General features: G+C 39.8%; 1 protein-coding gene across 1 annotated transcript; it reads right to left on the minus strand.

The window, feature by feature from the left end:
* Window positions 1–1,867: 1,867 nt before the first annotated feature.
* LOC143282969 (coiled-coil domain-containing protein 28B-like) lies at window positions 1,868–15,798 on the minus strand. The gene is made up of 7 exons (XM_076588897.1): window positions 15,740–15,798; window positions 14,385–14,590; window positions 12,782–12,931; window positions 10,466–10,565; window positions 7,275–7,335; window positions 4,850–4,872; window positions 1,868–3,106 (listed from the first exon to the last, which is right to left on the minus strand). Exons 2-7 carry the CDS (start codon window positions 14,533–14,535, stop codon window positions 3,052–3,054), a joined length of 540 nt encoding a protein of 179 aa, XP_076445012.1. The 5' UTR covers window positions 14,536–14,590; window positions 15,740–15,798; the 3' UTR covers window positions 1,868–3,051.
* Between the last annotated feature and the right edge of the window lie 1,076 nt (window positions 15,799–16,874).

Here is a 16,874-nt window from a genome sequence, read left to right on the forward strand (position 1 = left end):
CATTGTGATTGTCCTTTGGCACAGCACTGAAGGAATCTCATGGAATAGGAAATAGAGAAAAATTTGGGCTGCTCTTTAGTGAGAGCACGTCGCTACACTGAGAGTGCCACCCATTTTTTTGTATTTTTTCCTGCGTGCACTTTTATTACATTGGATACATATCTTAGAATATGGTTGTAAGCATAGTGATGCGAATGTCTGAATGTTTATATACGAACAAGCCCAACACACTGGACCAGTCAAAGACAAACAAAAGTCCCAACCAAACAACTGGACAAAATGAAAAGAAAATCTCTTGATATCATGCAACCAACTATTAACTTTTTTCCAGAAAGGGCAAAAACACAGTGCCAGCCATTAAGGCATAATGATCCAACTGTTTCTAAGACACTTGACATGCAAGCGGTTAATATTGGTGTCTTCTGATTGAACTATTCTGTTGTTCACAAAATAATATCTCTCAACTGGTTGTAAGTGTACCTTCTGTTCACTTAATTCTCCCTCCAGAATTACCATACCATTATTCTGCGATGGATATTATCACATTCTGACATCAGTACTGCCATATCATTCTACTACACATATTCAGTAACAATACAGTTTGACGTGACTGACCAAACAATACAAGTGTAATATTTCATTCCAGGAAATCAAAATCTGATGGTCACAGTAATCCAATGAAAATACTGACTTGTTCAATGGCAAGCAATGGTTCAAAGCAACATTATACACAAGCAGAGAAAGGTCCACATTGCCACGCTTCATATGAAACAGTGTCATGTACACACATTACTGAAAATAGTCATTATCTTTAAAAATCTAAAATTATCACGCACGAAAACAAGCTCCAGACTTTCATGTTATTTTATGCCCAAGCACTTCGAATGGGGGAAAAATAAAGATGCATTTTAATGGCACATCCTTCTTGCTCCCATAACACCAGCTGTAAATACCACAACCAATTTCAACATTTTCACTGTTTATCAAAAAGAAATGATTACAGACTGAACAAAACAAAAACAAAAAAGAACCTAGAAAATGTCTGGGCCATTTCAAATTATCTACAGCCAACTTTTTTTTTTTACACACATTTTCAAACAAGAATTCAGTTCAATACACTGTAAATCTACTTGTTTACTTTATTCTTTTTCTTTTTTTCTTTCAAAATCAAGGTCAGATGCACTGGAAATTCATTTGAAACTGACAGTCTTCACTAAAGGAAAACTGCGGTGGACATTAAGTGGTGTTAATACACTGATGTCTTTTTTTCCTCCCATTTTTTTTTTTTTTTTTTTTTTTTTTGTCCAGTGATTGGTCTGAAGATCAGTGTCATCTCTTCAGTAGTTGTTGTTGACAGGAAAATATATCCATGTCAGCTCTTCACCAGTGAACAATGGCAAAGCACGAGTGAATAAATGGCAGCATGTCATGTGTAATTAAATGTTAGTATATGTTTCTAACCATCATTAAACAGTATTCTAGTGGTGGCTTACCTTTTTCATGCTGGTAGTATTACATGAAAATTTTGACAAAGGCTAACATCATCTGCAACATGACAATTTTATCATCAAATACATGCACACATCTGTACTGTAAAGCTTTGGCAGATTTTGCTCTATGCAAAACATTCCTGTGGCATATCCAGCATGCCACTTTTGTATCCTTTATAAATCTTCACAATGGAACAATACAGTGAATAAAAGTCAAATCAATACAGTACATAACCCACACAGAAGTGGAAAAAAAAGTACTGGAAACAAATACTGACAAGAATTTTACAGATACAAATGCAAAACCATACAGAGTTAAAAAAAAAAAAAAAAAGAAAGAAAAAAAAGAAAGAAAAAAAAGAAAAAGACATGGATTTCTACACCCAACGAATACTTGCAGGATATGGCAGTAAACGTTAAAAGTGCTGACTGATATCACAAAACCACAACAATCACACCAACGGAGGCACATCAATATCATCTCTAAAAGCATTCTGGAATGGGAGGGAGGGCAAGGGGAAGGGTCTAACCAAAACAAAACACAAAAAAACGTAGTTGCAACAGGGTCAGTACAACTTATATATAAACTGGTGCAAAATGCACACCAGGAAAAAAAAACTGCAAACCTGTGACCAACAGCTGAAATACACAGCAACACTGACCAATGATCATTTCTAATGGAAAGCAAAGCCAACCAAAAACCTTAGTGGTTTTACCCAAATCTACTATATGTTATCCATAACCTACGCTGAATATTATTTGCTCTTGGAGAGGCAAACCTACCCAAACCATCTGGCCCTAGACAAAAATTTAAAGTTAAAACAGGCTACATATACATGTGAAATACTGCTCTTAAGTTAAAATGAAAAAGTTCAAATAACTGAAAAAAAAAGTATTCATTATCCTCACCGAATACACATACAAAATGTGAAAAGTTATCTGCATGCCATTCTGGATACACACTGCCCATCCCTAAGTTGGGTCAAAGGTTAAAGGTCCCACAGCCTTTTTACGGCCATCAGGGCAGTGAACTCACATCCAGTGTGTCCAGGGTTCGGCAAAGGAAGATGGGGCCCAATCTTCTCCTTCCACTGTTTTAATCTTCCCCGACTCAGGTACCCATCCGTACCTGGGTGGAGTGAGGCAAATGGGGGTAAAGTGCTTTTCCCAAGGACACACCACCATGCTGAAATGGGGCTTTGAACCCTATGACTGGTCAACACTACATTTAGAAATCTATTGCCCAACCAACACTGCCATGATCCAAGTATTGCCCTTCTGACCCAGGAGACTTTGCTACAAATTGTGTCAGTGTTAAATTCACCCCCATTTCATGTGGTCCCCAGCCCAGCCAGTGTTGCTCTGTGCATCACAGGTATACCAAAAGGTTAGGCTTGTTACATACACCACTGAATCAAAACACAGCAACACCCATGCCAACGAACAAAGTGGAAAAGTCAGAACATCAAGTGGAGGAATAGCAGTGTGAAAACCACACTCATGGGTAGATACACTGGAATGGCAGCGCCCGTCGATCCCGATATGTCCACATCCATGTCAGTCAGTGTTTTGACTTCTTCTCCTCTTTCTCTGTCGCTCCCGGCTGCAATGTCTGTCTGGGAAAAGCTAAGGACCTTTATGTCTTTTGTGGCTTCTGTTGGTTTGTGGAGTTGAACATGATTTTCATTGTGTGTTGTTTTTTTTCTATAACAAGATTAGGTTATAATGCAGAAATTAACAAGCTTGCCAAAGACAAAGTCTCATCATTAAGGTGTCAAGAGTATTAAACAAGGAACAAAATCTAAAGATTGCTACTATTATCCTGTTTACTGTATTTGTAATATCACCAACACAAGCATTGCCACCAACAGTAACTAAACAAGGAACAAAATCTAAAGATTGCTACTATTATCCTGTTTACTGTATTTGTAATATCACCATCACAAGCATTGCCACCAACAGTAACTATTGCTGCTAATATTCTTGCTTCTTACAAGACAGGTCTTCCTGATTTAAGAACATATGGAATGTGATTCTGTAAGTGTCAGTGACACAGAAAATTGCAAGATGTTTCTTACCTTCCTTGGTCTTACAAAATATGCATATACTCACCCACGCATGCCCACAGATGCACACAAACTGGGTGTTCTGTTGCAATTCATCATCCATCCTCCATACCACAGCTGGAGTTCCTTTTTTTTTCTTTCTTTTTTATCAATATAGTTTATTAGTTTCAGTTTCTCAAGGAGGCATCACTGCCTTCGGACAAATCCACACATATACACTGCAACTTATCTGCAAGGCAGCTGCCTGACCAGCAGCATAACCCAATGCGCTTAGTCAGGCCTTGAGTGCATGAAAATATATTTATGTACCTATCAGTGGATTCCTTCTATAGAATTTTGCCCAAGGACAACATTCTTGTTGCCGTGGGTTATTTTTCAGTGTGCAAGGGTGTTCTGTACAAGGGACTTTGGTTTATTGTCTCATCCAAATGACTAGATGTTCAGTTAGATTTTCAAGTCCAACTTGGGAGAAAGGGCAAGAGCAGGATTCGAACCCAGACCCTCACGGACTCTCTGTATTGGCAGATGAGCATTTTAATTATTCTGCCATCTTCCTCCACAATTCTTTATCAATATAAAAATCCCAGGTCCCAAAATATATTGTTAATAATATCTCTCTTTAACCTAAAAAGCAGTAGGACAAAAAAAAAAGAAAAAAAAAGAACCCAAGTTGAACCAGAAAAAAAAAAAACAGTTTTGGTTATTAACCGCCACTATCTTATTTATGGACTGTGAATGTGACTGATGACTATTATAAATTAATATGGAAAAATTTTCATCACTTCTTATGTCATTTCTCTTTAATATTTAAATTGACTTTTTACCAGTCCTATGATGTATGTAACACAAATCCATGCTTTTGGGAATCAAAGCCCATAAAGTTTTCACTGTGCAATCACATGCAGAGACAGACACAAGGTGAAAATACTGTCACAGTGAAAAACAATTTTAGTCATTCATAACAATAACAGCTGAAAATATCTTTTATATACAGATTAATCTAAGATATATGGCAATTTTGAATTTTAAAAACACATTTTGTGAGAGTAGAGATAACACTTTATAACAGTGGAGTAAAAGAAAAATATTACACTTCTCTAAATCTCAAGACTATGGAGGAACAACAACAAAGATATCAGTTTATTGGACAGGCAAACTGTGCTTGCTGTCCAAGACAAATACATTTTTGTACATACAGTTTTACTGCATAATTATTACCGAGGATGGTACATACACCCCCCCCCCCCCCCACCCCCAGTGCCCTGTCCCAGCATTTCTTTGCAAAAAGGATACATGGACATGCTGAGATTATGCAGCTGAAAAGAGAAAGATAATGCATTAACTAGAATAAAATCACTTTGCACTGTTTTACTTAAACTATCTTTCCAGGTCAAAGATGTAACAACAAGTAATAATTCAAACACAGCTCATCTTCATGTGCACATGTGCATTTCTCTTCTCTTTACTGTCACCTCACAAAATCACAACCAATTTGCAGTATTCATCTATGAAATGTATCATTTTGCAGCAACCTGAAAGTTGCTGAATTTTCTCCTTCAATTTCCTAAAACTATAACTCCCATGAAGTAAAAACATACCAAGTAATGATGCATTTCAAAAAAAATTTCTGCAAACTGCCTCCATGAAACTGGAAATAAGCAAAGAAAAAGTATTACTTCCCTTTACTTGCCAGGTCTACAGTATCAACTTGCCAGTGGAATGCAGTTGTGACAACATTAAATTTTATCTCAGAGACATATTGTCATGACATTTGCTAAGAGATCATTTCAAATAGCCTAACAAATAAACCTGAACTATACCTCAAATATAGAAAGAAAGAAGCATACACTGTAGTCATGTATCGGCACTTAGTGCCCTGTAGTCATTACAACACACACACATCTGCTGCTTCAGTTCTCTTCAGGCTCACCCTTCCTTTCTATTTTTACATGCCTTCACTTTTATTTTAATGCACTGTTGATTGTGTGTCTTACTCTTACTTGTCTCACTCACTATCTGTCTTTCAACTTTGATCAAAGAAACAAATTCCTGCTTAAGAGGTAATTCTGATCTCAACATCAAAGCACCTTTAAACATTTTCTAGTTAAAATGTAACATGAAAAAACACCAGAAAATCACGTTTTCATTCACAAAGTAAAGATTATTTTGAAAATTAACAGGCCAAGGAAGAATAAGTGTGCTAAAAGTAAATGCCTTGACCGACTAAAACAAAAGAGTGAAAGATGAGAGGGATAGTGGAGAAATTATGTTCTACACAGACATGATAGGATCACGGACAGTGGAGAAATTATGTTCTACACAGACATGATAGGATCAAGGACAGTGGAGAAAGTTATGTTCTACACACACATGATAGGATCAAGGACAGTGGAGAAAGTTATGTTCTACACATGACTGGATCACGGACAGTGGAGAAATTATGTTCTACACAGACATGATAGGATCACGGACAGTGGAGAAAGTTATGTTCTACACATGACTGGATCACGGACAGTGGAGAAAGTTATGTTCTACACATGACTGGATCAAGGACAGTGGAGAAATTATGTTCTACACAGACATGATAGGATCACGGACAGTGGAGAAAGTTATGTTCTACACATGACTGGATCACGGACAGTGGAGAAAGTTATGTTCTACACATGACTGGATCAAGGACAGTGGAGAAAGTTATGTTCTACACAGACATGATAGGATCACGGACAGTGGAGAAAGTTATGTTCTACACACATGATAGGATCAAGGACAGTGGAGAAATTATGTTCTACACAGACATGATAGGATCACGGACAGTGGAGAAAGTTATGTTCTACACACATGATGGGATCAAGGACAGTGGAGAAAGTTATGTTCTACACAGACATGATTGGATCAAGGACAGTGGAGAAAGTTGTTCTACACACATGATGGGATCAAGGACAGTGGAGAAAGTTATGTTCTACACAGACGTGATTGGATCAAGGACAGTGGAGAAAGTTGTTCTACACACATGATGGGATCAAGGACAGTGGAGAAAGTTATGTTCTACACACATGATTGGATCAAGGACAGTGGAGAAAGTTATGTTCTACACAGACATGACAGGATCAAGGACAGTGGAGAAAGTTATGTTCTACACAGACATGATGGGATCAAGGACAGTGGAGAAAGTTATGCTCTACACAGACATGATTGGATCAAGGACAGTGGAGAAAGTTATGTTCTACACAGACATGACTGGATCAAGGACAGTGGAGAAAGTTATGTTCTACACACATGATGGGATCAAGGACAGTGGAGAATGTTATGTTCTACACAGACATGATGGGATCAAGGACAGTGGAGAAAGTTATGTTCTACACAGACATGATAGGATCAAGGACAGTGGAGAAAGTTATGTTCTACACAGACATGATAGGATCAAGGACAGTGGAGAAAGTTATGTTCTACACACACATGCTAGGATCAATGACAGTGGAGAAAGTTATGTACTACACAGACATGTTTGGATCAAGGACAGTGGAGAAAGTTATGTACTACACACACATGATAGGATCAAGGACAGTGGAGAAAGTTATGTTCTACACAGACATGCTAGGATCAATGACAGTGGAGAAAGTTATGTACTACACAGACATGTTTGGATCAAGGACAGTGGAGAAAGTTATGTTCTGCACAAACACACGCCTTGGTCAACGGCACAACAGAGTGTACTGACCTGATCCACAAGCTTGGACAGGTTTTCATTGGCAGTGGTGCGTGCCTCCTCTGTCCCAAGCCTGTCCACGAGGACACAACACCATAGTTTCATTCGCACCACATTTAATTTTCAAACTTGACAGCTTTTAGGGAGAGAAGATGCATAAATCTTTATTACTGACCTGATGAGCTTGAACCATTGTCAATGTCAAAATGATTAATTTAATAAGGTATTCAATTTACACAGTAAAATTAAATTAGATCATGTCAACTTTATTACCTCTAAAGAGAAAGTTACTAATACAGTCCTCGCTGCACTGCAGTCACTCCGGGATCTGCAGTACATCACTGTCCAAGGACAGACACACAGCCAGGAGACTGACAGAACTCTTTCAGTACTGTGCTGCACTGTGTTGTGTTGTGTTGTGTTGTATCTTACTGTACTGTACTGTACTGCTCTGTAGTGTAGTGTAGTGTAGTGTACTGTGCTGTACTGTACTGCACTGTATTGTATCAATTTTGTCACAAACTTTCAACCAGATTTGTTCCTCTTTTTTCTGTCTATAAGTGTATCAATTTGTATTACTATCAAAGTGGATTTTTCCACAGAATTTTGCCAGGAACAACCCTTGTTACAGTGGCTTCTTTTACAAGTGCAAAGCACACATAAAAGATGCAACACAGGTCCTCGGTTTATCATCCCATCCAGAAGACCAGCACCTGGACTACCACTCAAGGCCTAGTGGAGGGGGATGGGGTGGAGTAAAATTCCCAAGGACAACCTTTTTGTTGCTGTGCTGTGTTTTTTTATGTGTGCTAAATGCATTCTGCACACAGGATCTCAGTATTTTGTCTCACTCTAATGACTGGCACCCAAACCAGCACTCAAGATCTAGAGGATGGAGGTTAGGAGAGGTGTTAAAATCCTGGTCTGTATATAGGACCGAACCTGTGGACTAGTTGGGTCCATTACCACTCAGCCACTGCTCCACTACTGTGCCTACCCCCCCACCCCCACCCCCTCCCCCCCCACACACACACCCCAACAAAAGTATGTCTCACTGTCAGTCATGTCCACCTATGACCATAAGAACAGCAGTGCCAGCAACTGCTGTGTCAACTAGTTGACGTGGGCTAGAATTTGATGGAAGTGGAGAGCGCCTTGCCCGAATTACATCTCCACTCTCTCGGCCAAGAGGGCTTTTGGACAATCAGCATTGGGGATGGTTCCAAAAAAAGCTAACTAGCCCCTAAGGCTACAGCTCTAAGAGCCAGAGCTATCTTGCCTCCTAGTTTGAGAGTCATAGTCCTTAACAAAAGACTAAGCTGTAAATGAATTCCCACTGCAGTGGAGAAACCATTGCTTGTTCAGCTCTCACTTTTGCTGTTAGCCCAACTGTAAGGTTATGTCAATCTGTGATGTAAGAAGAGAGGGTGAAGTGAGAAATAAGAGGAGTGGTGGTGGTGGAAAAGAGAAATAAGTGTGGTGGTGGTGGAAGAGAGAAATAAGAGGAGTGGTGGAAGAGAGGAACAAGAGGAGTGGTGGAAGACAGAAATAAGTGGTGGAAGAGAGAAATAAGTGGTGGAAGAGAGAAATAAAAGGAGTGGCAGAACAGAGAAATGAGAGGAGTGGCGGAAGAGAGACATAAGGGAAGTGGTGGAAGAGAAAAATGAGAGGAGTGGTGGAAGAGAGACATAAGAGGAGTGGTGGAAGAGACATAAGGGAAGAGGTGGAAGAGAGACATAAGGGAAGTGGTAGAAGAGAGACATAAGAGGAGTGGTGGAAGAGAGACATAAGAGGAGTGGTAGAAGAGAGACATAAGAGGAGTGGTGGAAGAGAGACATAAGGGAAGTGGTGGAAGAGAGACATAAGAGGACTAGTAGAAAAGAGACATAAGAGGAGTGGTGGAAGAGAGACATAAGAGGAGTGGTGGAAGAGAGAAATGAGAGGAGTGGTAGAAGAGAGACATAAGGGAAGTGGTGGAAGAGAGACATAAGAGGAGTGGTGGAAGAGACATAAGAGTGGCGGAAGAGAGACATAAGAGGAGTGGCGAAAAAAGACATAAGAGGAGTGGCGGAAGAGAGACATAAGGGAAGTGGTGGAAGAGAGAAATAAGAGGAGTGGTGGAAGAGAGACATAAGAGGAGTGGTAGAAGAGAGACATAAGGGAAGTGGCAGAAGAGAGACATAAGAGGAGTGGTGGAAGAGACATAAGAGGAGTGGTGGAAGAGAGACATAAGAGGAGTGGTAGAAGAGAGACATAAGAGGAGTGGTGGAAGAGAGACATAAGAGGAGTGGCAGAAGAGAGACATAAGGGAAGTGGTGGAAGAGAGACATAAGAGGAGTGGTGGAAGAGAGACATAAGAGGAGTGGTGGAAGAGAAAAATGAGAAGAGTGGTGGAAGAGAGACATAAGAGGAGTGGTGGAAGAGAGACATAAGGGAAGTGGTGGAAGAGAGACATAAGAGGAGTGGTAGAAGAGAGACATAAGGGAAGTGGTGGAAGAGAGACATAAGAGGAGTGGTGGAAGAGAGACATAAGAGGAGTGGTGGAAGAGAGACATAAGAGGAGTGGTGGAAGAGAGACATAAGAGAGACATAAAGAGGAGTGGTGGAAGACAGACATAAGAGGAGTGGTGGAAGAGAAATGAGAGGAGTGGTGGAAGAGAGACATAAGAGGAGTGGCAGAAGAGAGACATAAGAGGAGTGGCGGAAGAAACATAAGAGGAGTGGTGGAAGAGAAAAATGAGAGGAGTGGTGGAAGAGAAAAATAAAAGTAAGAGGAGAGGTGGAAGAGAAAAATGAGAGGAGTGGTGGAAGAGAAAAATAAAAATAAGAGTGATGGAAGAGAAAAATGAGGAGTGGTGGAAGAGAAAAATAAAAATAAGAGTGGTGGAAGAGAAAAATGAGAGGAGTGGTGGAAGAGAAAAATAAAAATAAGAGGAGAGGTGGAAGAGAAAAATGAGAGGAGTGGTGGAAGAGAAAAGTAAAAATAACAGGAGAGGTGGAAGAGAGAAATGAGAGAAGTGGTGGAAGAGAAAAATAAAAATAACAGGAGAGGTGGAAGAGAAAAATGAGAGGAGCGGTGGAAGAGAAAAATAAAAATAAGAGTGGTGGAAGAGAGAAATGAGAGGAGTGGTGGAAGAGAGATACAAGAGGGAGTGGTGGAGGAAAGAAACAAGAGAAGTGGTGGAAGAGAGAAGGCAACACACCTGTGCAGGTCCTGCTGAATGTCCAGCTCAAAGTGCAGACGGGCCAGACGCTCCTGCTGTTCCCTCACCTGGTCCATCTTCTCGAATGTCGCTCCCTCGTCTGCACAACACAAAGCTTCAGATGCCTGACCAGCAGCATGATCCAACGCGCTTAGTCAGGCCTCAGGTGCATACATATACATGTGTGTACCTATCAGAGTGGAATTCTTCCACAAAATTTTGCCAAAGGACAGCACTTATGTTTTTCAGTGTGCCAAGTGTGTACTGCACTTGGGACCTTGGTTTAGACGGGCGCAATAGCCGAGTGGTTAAAGCGTTGGACTGTCAATCTGAGGGTCCCGGGTTCGAATCACGGTGACGGCGCCTGGTGGGTAAAGGGTGGAGATTTTTCCGATCTCCCAGGTCAACATATGTGCAGACCTGCTAGTGCCTGAACCCCCTTCGTGTGTATATGCAAGCAGAAGATCAAATACGCACGTTAAAGATCCTGTAATCCATGTCAGCGTTCAGTGGGTTATGGAAACAAGAACATACCCAGAATGCACACCCCCCAAAACGGAGTATGGCTGCCTACATGGCGGGGTAAAAATGGTCATACACGTAAAGGCCCACTCGTGTACATACGAGTGAACGTGGGAGTTGCAGCCCACGAACGCAGAAGAAGAAGAAGAAGAAGGACCTTGGTTTATCATTCTATCCAAATGACTAGACACTCAGTTTCAATTTCCAGTGTAACTTAGGAGAAAGGGCAAGACCAAGATTCAAACCCAGACCCTCACAGACACATGTAATGATAAATAAGCATCTTAAACATTGTGCCATCTTCCTCCAAGCCAGATTTCTTCATCTCATGATTATTATTATTCATGATATTTATAGAACACCTATCTTTGGTCAGAGACCAAGCTCTAAACATGCTTCCCAGAGTTTTTTGCAAAACAGGCTGCCTACCTGGGTAGAGCCAACTGACAGCTGCCTTTAGGTGCTCATCATACATTACCTGTGTCATTCAATCAAAATTCAGTCATGCGCACATACACACACGTATATTCTTTTCATCAGTGTGGATTTTACTGCAGAATTTTGCCAGGGGCAACTCCTGTTGCCATAAGTTCTTTTATGCATGCAAAGTGCATGCTACATATATGAAGCCTCGTTTGTCATCTCAGCAAAATGACTGGTGTCCAGACCAGAAAAATTCTGGCAAGTGCGGGATTCAGTCTCGCAACTTCAGATTCTTTTGTTTCATTGGCGGACACATTATAACTTGGCCACCACTCCATTTAAATCTAAATGATTGACTTGCTACAGAATTTGTATATAGCTAGATAAACATGGCACACATTTTATGGCAATATATATACAGCCAATATATTCTGTTTGAACACTTCTTAAATGTGTACCTGGTTTAGATGAATAAGTAATGCTGTCACAATCAAAAGAAGTGACTGATTGCTTAATGGTCTACAGTCCCTGTCTATAACTTTTACTGGTAATATTTCTAAATACTGTATACACTTCAGATACAATCATCCATGGGTACTCTGATGTTTAGTTAACTGTTGAGACAATACTGGTTTTCATGTAATATGTTTGGCTCTAATGTTAATCTATACCTCATTTATCTTATTTGGGTGAATGTGTATTGTATTATTTTTGCACTCAGAAAGCAAGAAAAAAAACTCTTACACATATGGGCTAATGACAAGGAAATAGTAGAATTTCTCTTCATATGCATCTACCTATCTATCCACACTATACATCTCTATATATGTATCTGTCTCTCTATATATATATTTAGATATATAGATACAGAGAAAGAGAAATAGAAAGATAGATAGATATCTACATATATATATCAATGCAGAATATCATTAAATCTGGGGGGGGTAACACAAACAAAAAGATCTCTTAATCTTATTCAAAGCTTATACTAGTTATAGCTCACAAACATTTGACTGTAAAACAGATGCACAACTTTCTAATTTAGTTATTTACATCATAACCATAATGGTAACACTTTGTTTTTCAATGTTTATTTTTCCATTTGGTCTGTCAAAGATTGTAGGGTAGTGAAGGGTGAAGAATTGTGACAAAACTTCAAAGCCAAAGAAATACACATGCATGACAAAATAGCACGCGCACACACACACACACACACACACACACACACACACACAAGCTCAATGGAAAAAAAACAAACAAAAAAACGACCCAAACAAACAGTTATTGCTTATTAATTTTACCATCATAAGATAAAAATAATTTTGGCTTTCACACATACACACACATCCACACACACACACACACACATACTGAATGCACGCAGTTTGCCAGAATGAAAGTCTCCCAGGAGTTGTAGCAGGCCCTGCTCCATGGCGCGTACATCAGCCACATCCGTCAGAAAGGAATGTTCCTTTGTCAACCGCTTGACCCCTCCACCACCTGAACCACTGCCACCTTTCCCTGCAAACATAGCACAACATCTTCACCTGCAAACATAGCACACCATCCTTACCTGCAAACATAGCACACCATCTTTACCTGCAAACAACACACCATCTTTACCCGCAAATATAGCACACCATCTTTACCTGCAAACAACACACAGCACATCATCTTTACCTGCAAACATAGCACACCGTCTTTACCTGCAAACATAGCATACCATCTTCACCTACAAACACAATTTTTACCTGCAAACACAACACACAATCTTTACCTGCTAACACAACACATAATGTTTACCTGTTGTGTACCTGTGAACACAGCACACCATCTTCACCTGCAAACACAATCTTTACCCGCCAACACAACACACAATCTTTACCTGCAAACACAGCACACCATCTTTACCTGCAAACATAGCATACCATCTTTACCTGCAAACACAATCTTTACCTGAAAACACAACACACAATCTTTACCTGCAAACACAGAACACCATCTTTACCTGCAAACACAGCACACCATCTTTATCTGCAAACACCATCTTTACCTGCAAACATAGCACACTAAAATTACCTGTTAACACTACATATTCTTCCTTAACTGAGTCATTTTTTTTATCTACCTATCTTGAAAACTGCAAATTGTGCTACGATCTAAATAATCTAGAAGTCTTATACAAGTTTATAAACTTAACAGCATTTACAGTTTCAGTGGCCCAGAAAATCAGGAGCCATTTGATTAACTATTTCATTCCATTCTGTTTTGGGAAAATGTAACTTTCGTATACACAGATCTATATGTAAAATAATGCAAACTGAAAAGGAACTTTTTTTTTCTTTTTTCTTTTGTAATTATCAGCAGACATGATTCACACTGGCTATTCACTTGTTCAGAAGATAAAAATGGCATAAATGTTACAGAAAACCCAACAACATATGAAAAACATAACAAACACCCACACTGTTTTCCCCATAATGAAAAATGAATGCAACCCTAGATTCCAGGTGAATGGACATTCTGATTTTTATCTGTGATATAAAAATGAACATATATTGAATATTGAAGAGACAAAGCAAAACAGTATCAGTATCAGTAACAGTAGCTCAAGGAGGCGTCACTGCGTCCGGACAAAGCAAAACAAAATAGATACAGAAGTTGAAAATAACTGCACCAGGAAAGAAAAACTACAGCAAAACATAAAAAGGCACCAAAACTTAAAAAAAAGAATATTGAAAAAATATTAATGCACAAATAGCCCTCTTTTAACACCACTTTTCAGTACTGTCACAGAAAATATTTGTTATGCTGTATTACTTCAACAGGCTAGGTGGCACTGCATGAGAAACAATACTGTCATCATGTCTGTTTACATAGCAATTTCTCTTGAGAGATGGTTATCAAGTTTACTTGATCTGATGAAGTTTACTTGAATCCAGCCCTGGATCTATCACCAAGGCATGATCCTTACCTTTCTTGGCACCTGGCTTCTCCTGTGCTGGTGGGTGTGAGCTATCCCGCATGCTGCTTCGTCTTCGCCCCACCACAGCTCCCCTGCGCTTTTCCCTCCCATGTCCTGGCAATTGTGAGGGGGCAGCACTGGCTGCCTCAGCGTTGGACATGGTTCAAAGGCAGGAATGGATTGTTGACTCTCACTCACATTGGTGTTGATGTCGTCTTGATAACACATGTTAATCATCATGAATCATTCAAAACATTACAAATATCTATAACTGACAGCACACCTTATAATAAGTTATATATACACTAATGTGACTGTCACCTGTTTTTTAATGGAGACTGGGGTGAACACCATTTTTTCAGGTGCACAACACTGATGCCAGCATTTTACTTTTTTCTTTTTAGTAAACAACACACAAACCCAATTACTGTTTTTGTTACATGGAGGAATGGTAAAATGGTCCAGATCATAGCCCAAATGAAGACTAAAGGTGCACCTGCAAACTGTCTTTGTTCCCAGCCTTGATCTCATCAAGTGGGTGGTTTGGAGTCAGCTGTACATCAGGGCAGTTAAGCTCTTGCTGATTAACCTCGAATGTTAAATTAATATACTGTTGACACAACTGTAGAGGCAGGACTAGAACATTCATAGCCAGATTTACTGACTGTACTTAGTCAAAGTGTGGGAGGGGGAGGAGAAGATGAGATAATCTTACAAACAGCACTTTATCCTTGCATGGATACATGTTATACATACTTACCAAATAATCAGAATCCCTCAAAGCTAAAATGAATACTGTGGCAATGTTTTATCTCGGAGGCTTTGCTTAACAGTTAACTGCCAGACACCCATCCACTCCGCTTCCCTCTCTCTCTTCCCTCACACACACACACACACACACACACACACACACACACACACACACACAAACACTCACATAAACTCTTTTTTCGCCCTGCCATACTACTTACTAGCCAATCAAATAACAATGAGGAATAACCACAACACAATCATTAAAATGAACCAGTACCGTAATGATCATCACAGAAAAAGAAAACTTTCACATTAACAACAAAGGGAAACTTTCAAAAACCTAAAGTCTGCACGGTATGTATACGACAAAACACGCGCGCACAAACACACGCAACAACAACAAAACACCCACAACTAGCCAAACTACTCCATACGATTGGGCAACCGTATTAAAACAGCAAATGAATGGAAAGCCAACGAAATACCATATCAACAATCAAGTACCTATTTTTGACAATAAAAGTCTACTACTTATACAAATGAAACGTTAATCAACGCCCTCGTTAACAGAGAAAATAACAGCAACATAGTGTAGTTCATGAACAACACACCAGATATGCAGGCTGCAAAATGTCACTGAACTGCTCACGGCTCAAAAAGTCTGTCACCGCTGTGTTGTCAATTTTGCATCACCTCCCCTTACAAATGGTGGAACGGGAGGGTAGAAATCAGTTAACTCCCCTCGATCAAGTGTGCTTCACACAAAAACAGGTTGAAAGTTTCCGTAACTGTACAAAAGCCAATGATTACAGTATACTCAAAAACCAGATATCTGTTGGAAATTATCTAGACCTTTGCCCTTGTGCTATGGCCTCTCAATGTTAAAACTGAGAACAAGTAATCACAAACCAATCACCTGTAGACTCGGTGAAAGGGAGAGACAAGTTTCAGTTTCAGTTTCAGTAGCTCAAGGAGGCCGCCAGTCACTGCGTTCGGACAAATCCATATACCATACACCACATCTGCCAAGCAGATGCCTGACCAGCGGCGTGGCCCAACGCGCTTAGTCAGGCCTTGAGAAAAAAAAGGTGAATAAATAATAGATAAGCGTACATAAATAAGTAAATAAATACATAAATAGATAAATAAATAAATAATAAGTATAATATGAAAAAGGGTAGTAGTAATAATAATAATAAATAAATAAATGAATAAATAAGACAACAATGATGATAAATAAGCAAATAAATGTAAAACATGAAGACACATTCACACATACACCCACACATGCATAACAGATATGCACCAAACATGCAGTTTCACAGATATGAAAGCACAGTCAAATACACATAAACGTACATGAGCCCCAGTACACACATACACACACACACACACATTACCCTGCACCTCCTCTACCCCCCTCCTCCACACACTCATTTCTAGGCTACCTATCGCAGCTTCCGGCCACGGCACACACACACACATACACACAACACACACACAGATGAACACTTACTTGTACAAGTACACACACATACGCCCATACCCCCCAACCCCAACCCCACACACATATATACAAAGATATATATATATATATATATATATATATATACACCCGCACGTTCCAATATCCCGTTGCTCCCACAGTGTAGGCATGCATACACTCACATACCTCATCCTCTACCCCCCATCCCCCCGGCACCCCCACCTCCCCCACACACACACACACACACACACACACACAAA

This window comes from Babylonia areolata, chromosome 6 (assembly GCF_041734735.1).
Source record: "Babylonia areolata isolate BAREFJ2019XMU chromosome 6, ASM4173473v1, whole genome shotgun sequence".
In the NCBI taxonomy this organism is placed as follows: domain Eukaryota; kingdom Metazoa; phylum Mollusca; class Gastropoda; order Neogastropoda; family Buccinidae; genus Babylonia; species Babylonia areolata.